General features: G+C 43.5%; 1 protein-coding gene across 2 annotated transcripts; it reads right to left on the minus strand.

Annotated features, from left to right (window-relative positions):
* Positions 1 to 752: 752 nt before the first annotated feature.
* LOC109761649 (peroxisome biogenesis protein 2) lies at positions 753 to 6022 on the minus strand. Of its 2 annotated transcripts, none has more exons than XM_020320470.4 (8): positions 5841 to 6022; positions 5058 to 5171; positions 4795 to 4951; positions 3182 to 3318; positions 3005 to 3105; positions 2603 to 2720; positions 1827 to 1993; positions 753 to 1201 (listed from the first exon to the last, which is right to left on the minus strand). In XM_020320470.4, exons 2-8 carry the CDS (start codon positions 5166 to 5168, stop codon positions 1096 to 1098), a joined length of 897 nt encoding a protein of 298 aa, XP_020176059.1. In that variant the 5' UTR covers positions 5169 to 5171; positions 5841 to 6022; the 3' UTR covers positions 753 to 1095. The 2 variants fall into 2 exon arrangements, with proteins under 2 accessions (XP_020176059.1, XP_040253113.1); XM_040397179.3 differs by having other exon boundaries at positions 5539 to 5938.
* Between the last annotated feature and the right edge of the window lie 1410 nt (positions 6023 to 7432).

Genomic DNA, 7432 nt, shown 5'->3' on the forward strand with positions numbered 1-7432 from the left:
TCCATTCCCTCAGCCGCTTGCTCTCCCATTCCATCCGACAACGCCCGCATCCAGTTCCTCTATGCCTCCGGGATCCCTATGCTACCTCCGCCGCCGTAATGCTATTTAGCTGACATTCGCTGGGAGAGATGGTACTCCCTTTGTCCAGAATTAGTATATGTATCTAAACATATTTTTAGTTTTAGATACATCTATTTTTATCCATTTTTATGACAAGTAATTTGAAACGGAGAGAGTACTTGCAAACATTTTTTTATGGCAATTTATATTGTCGCGCTAAAGACGATTTTAGTTTGCAAGTACGGCAAATTCTGATTAAAAACAAAATTGAAGCAAAATTGCCATGCTCACTAACTAAAATTGTCATCCTCAGCGTCAAAATCATTAACAGTTGCCATCCCGCCAGCAAACATTAACCAGTTATGTGGGTCCAAAATTGTTCATCATACAATATAAATCTCTAGGAGTAGAGAATGGGCCAGAAAATGCTGAGGGTGCCAAAACGGTGTGTATATCTTTCATCACCTATTTTGGCAATTTTGTGTACTTGTTTAGAATTCCAGTGGCTTCTAAACCCATATAAATTTTCATAAATGATTTAGAAGTCAAATCGCGGCTTCTAGGGACTTCGGTACAATTTGAAGTACCTCTTGGCTCTTGCCATAAAAATATACGCGGCTTCTAGGGACTTCGGGTACAATTTGAAGTACCTCTTGGCTCTTGCCATAAAAATATACGCGGCTTCTAGGGACTTCGGGTACAATTTGAAGTACCTCTTGGCTCTTGCCATAAAAATTTACAGTACCAGCTAAACTGCAAATCAGCAGAAAATTATTATATTCCACGAAAACAAACTACATGCTTTTTGCTCTAAAAGAACATAGACCCAGAATTCCATCTCGCAGACTTCTCTATAGCTTCTACAAACAAACATGATGTTTTACACCACCAGTTTCCATACAACAATTTGTCTTTGCTTCAAGTCAATAATATGTAGACTGGAGCTTCAAAAATCTGATGGTGGTGGGCGAAGAAGCGTTCTTGTTTACAACAGAGGGTGCGGGTTTGTGCAAGAATTCTTGAGCCCAAGTACAACTAACTTGATCCATGTCGTTGAATCGCGACGACAACCTCATTACAGCGTTCACATCTGTAAGAACTTGTAGCTGCAGACCGCGTCCGTAGGCAATAATAACAATACCTAAAAGCAACAAAGAATTTTCCTATCAACAAAAAGCCAACATAAAAGATGTTGAGATACAAGAAGAATGGCATAATGATCAAGGTGACATGTTGTTCAGTAATTTGGTGGGAAACAAACACGTAATAAGATTTTGTGCGTTGCGCCCAAGTGCTGCCTCATATGAAAACAATATTTCACTAAAGTATGGCTGTGGCCACGAGCAAATACTGCCACATGATGCAACTAACCTAAGACCAACCTCAAGACAAGAAGGATTTTACAGTGCCGAGTACTGATGCCTTTATTTATAAACTCTTTAACTAATATTTCATAAATTTAACATCAATGCCTGGCTGCTTCTGCATCTAGCGTTTAGCTTCATCGCTGTAATACAATGTATGTATGCACTTCTGGCTAAAACGTGGTTTGGGGCTGCATAGGTCCATTACAACCAGCTAATTCAATATGGACAATGTTTTCTCAGGATTATATATGTGACCCAAAGGTGAAGTGCATTAAATGGAAGTAGTTGGCCGTAAAGGCTGCCAAGTTAATATTCAAAATGAAATCAAACAACTGCATCAACTGTATCACAAACGGAATATATGGAAAAAAAAACTAGAGGCAATAAGAAGCAGGGTACCTGTGTTGACATGGGAGAGCTACAAAGGGAATGCTAGGACTAGAGACACATATAGGACAGTTTGCTTCGTCACCAGAAGAACTTGCTGATTTATCCTTAGAGAAAGGAAGCAGGAACTTCTTCACTGAGGATGAGTTTAAGAGGGGGAGAAGCAAAAGCAACATTTCCTGCACAAAGCAATGTTAGACACCATTTGGAAGTACCATGAAACGTCCTACTGAGTACCAAACCAAGTCATTTGAAGTTCTACACTCTAGTATCTGGATTCATTACATAGAGAATAGGAAGCACGCAATCAAGATTCCATCAAACATTTTAAGACTAGCATCCTGGTATCTCAGGATTCGAGTAACATATAAAGTTGGATCGATGAGAAAATGTTGGATAATTAAATAATTACAGAGAAGTGATACATCCGTTAATTTTGGTACCTAAGACTAATTAGACATGCAGAATGCATGTGAAGTGTAAAATTAACTACATTTACCGCTAGAGTAGAAATATTGAACTATGGAATTAATCATGGATTTTCTCACTATTAAACCTTAACAGAAATTTACTTTTTATATGTGATAGGAACATTATAAGTTTAGAACCTCCCAAGAATTTTAGAAATATATGTGACCTACATTAGCTACATGTAAGGTGTCATTTTGCATACCCTAAATGCAAAAGCCTTCGTCTAGGTAGTGTGTAATACATTATACATCACTGCATAAGTGAAAATTCTAGTTACCAGCTATTTGTCAGATAGGCACATGCAAAAGGAGATTTACCGAAAACTCATTCCAGACCAGCTGCCGATTCATGTACTCAAAGCTTACGGCTCTGTTCATATTGGGGCTCCCATACACAAGTCTTGCTTTCAGAATCCTTTCCACGAGAGTTTTATACCTGTATAAACATACACAGAAAAGCTAATAAAACATACTTGTAATGAATAAAAAAACCAGCAGCATGATCCTATAAAATCTTAAATGGCTAGCCAATTCTTGAAGTATGCTATTCCAGATCATTCAAGTACATTATGTCGTGTATAACTAATCTTAGTGGAATGCCTAAGTTCACAATACTAAAACTGTTCCTCAATTGCAAAAATATATCTTCTGTGTTAACATAATCATAATCCCAGAATATACAAAGTAATGAACATAATTAAAGAGGTAGAGAAATGATACCTTCCACCATAAAGAAACGACAACAGATTAAAGAATGAAACAGCTCTGTATAGTCCTTCGGCGTGCTGCACCAAGCCCCACGCACGACGTGCTAGTGGTCTCTATAATACAAAATAAGAGTTATTAGCATGATCAAAAAGGATTTGAAGTTTCCAGAAATAATTTTTGAAAGGTAACCTGTTCAGAATCACCCCATCGACGGAAAGCAGAAAAAGATTGCAATCGGGACAATAGGTATTGGCCACCAACAGTGCTAATACAGTATAAGATCTTCTGAGAAACTGAAAGTCCAGGTCCTTCCAGACCTGTTCTGACTGAAAAATACATGGAATTCATCAGTTATTGCTCAGATAATATTAAACCATTAACAGTTAACAAAAGGGAAATCAATTATTTGCCCTCCACTTAGATTGCAATCTAGGATTAACCCTCATTCCCAATGTAGTTGATTCTTTAACCTGTTTCAATGTAATCTGTTCACGATTTTCCGTTACTTCTTTAACTTTCCATCCTTAATCCCCGCCAGAAGACATTTTTGCTCTTTCACACAAAGTCCAAACCAGGGGACTGGTCCAACTAATTCTCCCCTCCAAACCCTGTACACCTCCCATGCCACAGACAATCAGCCACAGCTAGCAATGGCAGAGGCTACAAGCAGCGGTGCTGCATGTCATCATGCCAACTCACTGCCCTGACTGAATGCTCACAAGCCCATTGGCATCTACTCCATCTGCATTGTCCAGGAAGGGGTTGTCTAAGGCCGGTCTCATGAGTCTTTGCCCCTCCCTCCTAAACTTTTACCACATCAAATTGCTTCTTTGTTCAATTGATCGTTTCTAATTGTGGGGCTTAAGTGTGTTGTTTTGTGCTAAGTGGAGATGAGGAAGTTAGAGACCGGTGTATCACTGGGGTATGACCTGGCACTCGATGCCAAACCCAAAATGAAGGCAACCAGGTGCAACAACAATGAGGCAATGAGTGGCAAAAGAAAAAAGAAAGGGAACCAAGTAGGCCTTCCCCTCTGGTACTTGTCACCACTCATACTCACTAGATCGTGAATTAATAACATAAACTTTCTGAGCTAATTGGGTATAAACATGAGAAAGCCTTAGGTTTTGACCCTTGTAAAAGGTTGATTTGGTTGAAATATAGTTTCCTAACTGACCTATATGCCAGTAACAACAGGATTTTTTAACAACATATTTTATCCAATAATAATTATCATCTAAATACTTTAAGTTTATGTCTGAGCTTAATGATTCTCAGGCAAGGCGCCTTTACTTCATATCTGAGGTCCCTTCAGATCATAAGCATCAAATGTGCCTCTCACTTTTGAATACATTGGGGAAAGGATACATAGAAAGTGTCAAACAACATGTATCTGCACACTGTATCTCGTTCTCCCAAATGAGAACTTTTGTAGGTGCGGTCACAGGATGTTTCGTTGTGTTTATGCTCAATGGATATTATAAAATTCAAAACACACATGCCCTGAGTTAGCTGCAAACAAGCTCACACCTAAGGATGCTGATCCATCCCAACTTCAACGTCATATACTCATACGTGACTCAACTGAAGTAAAATGGTATTCTGATGCCAGGGTGATGCACAGATCAGAATGCATTACAAGCAGCTGGTAACCCTGTACACACTTGACAACAATCTAAGTTATGTTGAGAACAATTCAAATTACGTTACCACTCTAATCAGCACGATTACCAAGAACAAAGGCACAAAACATATCATACACAAAGCGGAAACAGTTGAGAGAAAATTGTATGGTCAAATACCCTCTTTTCCTGCGATGGGTGCTGCCCGTTCATCTCTATACCTCAAGTTCATGAGTGCATTCCCTGGGGTTGGCTTGTCTACCCAAATTGAGAACCTCCAGATGAGGAACTCAAGGAACGCATCGAGTTCAGGCTCATACTGAAATAAGAGTCCTGGCTGATACCAACGAAAAACATCAACACTGAAAGCTATAAGGGGCAACGCACCTATGTGCAAGCCATGAGAGGGACACCCAAATCAAGATGATTACTGGAGAAAGTACCTTCATCAAAGAGAATACTTTGACTAACTGCTCTTTCAACATGGCGGACATTTCAACATCAAGCCTCGCAGCATCAAACTGGTTGACTCTAGATATTGTAATCGGTATCATGGTCTGCATTTACACGAAAGAAATCACAACATGTATAAGCCTCATGGCATAGTGACTATTATCCTGCCCATTTGGCAAACAAAATCATGAGTCTGCCCCCTTGTTAGGACAGTTATTAATTGTTTCGCTTAACAGTTCGGAAACAAGTTGTGTGCTCATCTTTTAAACTTGTGTGGAAAATAAAGCTGAAGTTTATGTTTGATGTGCAACAAAAGAAAGGTGGGCAAACACCCAGATATTGAAAAGCGGGTTCAGCAATACCAGTTCCAGCCTAGCAATCTTTAACATGATACATGATGGGGGTTCATCTGTGCTCCCAAAATTCGGGAGAATAAAAAGGATTCCCAAAAGGATAAGGCCAGGGGCGGACCTGGCTAACGTGGGGGCATGGGGGGCTCGGCTGAAGACCCAAAATTATGGAAAATAAACTAATTCTGGTCTCTACTCCACCACGCGGCAAACAAATCCACCACGAACTGGATGGACTAGAAGGAAGGAGAGGCAGATTTGGATGAGATCGGTCGCAGAGAGCAAAGTGAAGGTATGACCACGAGGAAGATGACGAGGGATCTCCGGCTAGAGGACAGTCACCGCGCGGGATGCGGTGGAAGGGGGTTTTGAGGGGCGGTGAACGGTCGGAAGAAAAAGAAGGGAAGGGAGAGGAGAGCTCACCGCGCCGGCGCTCCGGCCGCCGGAGAAGCAGGAGGTCCGCTTTCCTCCTCGTGGACCAGAGGTTTTCTCCTTCTTTTTCTCCGCTTTTTTTAAGGGCAGCTGGTTTAGTTTTTTTAGGCATATGGTGGATTGAGGATTTGTTCGGTTTTTGCAGGGATTCGCTTTTGTTCATTCCATTAGGGCAAATCATGTTCAAGCCCAAACGGATCGGTTGGGGTTATAAACATTATCTGGGCAAACCATACCTGGCCAAACGGGCCGGCCCGGCACGGCATGGCCCGGCCCATCGTAATCGTACCTGGCCCGGCACGGCCCGCCAAGGCATGATTACTATACGGGCCGTGTCGTGCCGGCCCGCGTGCTGCGCCCCCAGGCCCAGGCACGGCCCAGTTAGTAAACAGGCCGGCACGTTGGCCTGTTTAGCACGGTGGGCCGCATATTTTCAGCCTGTTATTTGACGCACTGAGCGTTTTTAGCCTATTTTTACATGTTGGGCCATATATAGATGTATAAAAAAATAAAAATGTAATCGGGCCGTGCCGTGCCGGCCCGCGTGCCCAGCCTCCAGGCCCAGACACGGCCCAGGGCGTGCCGCGTGCCGGGCTCGGCCCGTTTAGCCCGTGTCGTGCCTGGCCCAAGGCGGGCCGTGCCGGCGTGCTCACGGGTCGGCCCGAAAAAACGGCCCATTTGGCCAGCTATAAGGCAAACATGTTTGTTTTTTCTTTTCTTTTTCTTCTTTAGCATAGAAAGATGGCAAAACCTGTTTAAGTAGGTCTGACTTTTGTCATTGTCTTTATAAGAAAGCGAATGAACGGTTTATGAGATATAGTTTTTTTTTGCGAATACGCCAAGCTTGCGTATCATTGTATTAATAGAAGGAATAGAAATGGTACAGATAGGGATACAACACATGACACGAACGCAGACAGGCGTGAAACATGGTGCCCGGAGCAGAAAGATGAGGGATGCTCGGCCCGAACAGAGGATACATCACAGCTAACCTACCAAACCCGGACCAAGAGCGGCAACGCCGAACCAACAAGAACACCAACATCTCGACAACCAAAACCGAGGACACCGCGAGCGAGCAAGATAGCGCCTTCAGGAAGGAGGACGACGCCGAGACGCCGTCGCCATCCGGTCTGGATGAACCAGACCTAGGGTTTCCCCTGAGCTCGAAGAGGGGCGCAGCCGAGGGCCTTGACAGCGCCTCCAAGAAGGAAACGACATCCACAGACGCCGCCGCTGCCAGCATCGGCAAGCCGAGCAGGGATTTCTCCCTGGGCTGAGGCCGAGCAATCCCATAGCGACCGTATCTGGAAATGAAGATGAAGAAGCCAACGCCAGTCGGAGCTACCATGTCGGAAGGGGGTTGGCGGGCTGCATCTGCCGTCGGAGGATGGCACCGCCTCCGAACCCACGAGCATTGGACCTGGCAAAAGGGGGGCTTTGAGGCGTACAAGGTAGGGCAGGTGACGGAGCAAACCAAGAGGGGGGTGGGGTGGCGGCGATTGGCAACGCTGACAAGGTAGGACTAGAGGTACGCAGATCCTAATTGTCGTGGCCATAGTTGTCGAGACGTCGGGGACCCA

This window comes from Aegilops tauschii, chromosome 7, assembly GCF_002575655.3.
Source record: "Aegilops tauschii subsp. strangulata cultivar AL8/78 chromosome 7, Aet v6.0, whole genome shotgun sequence".
NCBI classification, from domain to species: Eukaryota; Viridiplantae; Streptophyta; class Magnoliopsida; order Poales; family Poaceae; genus Aegilops; species Aegilops tauschii.

Excerpts from the sequence above, each read along its gene's own strand:
- LOC109761649 (XM_020320470.4), bottom strand. The coding sequence starts at position 5,168 with ATGATACCGATTACAATATCTAGAGTCAACCAGTTTGATGCTGCGAGG. Across the intron at positions 4,952-5,057 it reads AAGTATTCTCTTTGATGAAG|CCAGGACTCTTATTTCAGTA; the intron begins GTACTTTCTCCA and ends CGTTGGTATCAG. Across the intron at positions 1,994-2,602 it reads TGGTCTGGAATGAGTTTTCG|GAAATGTTGCTTTTGCTTCT; the intron begins GTAAATCTCCTT and ends TGCTTTGTGCAG.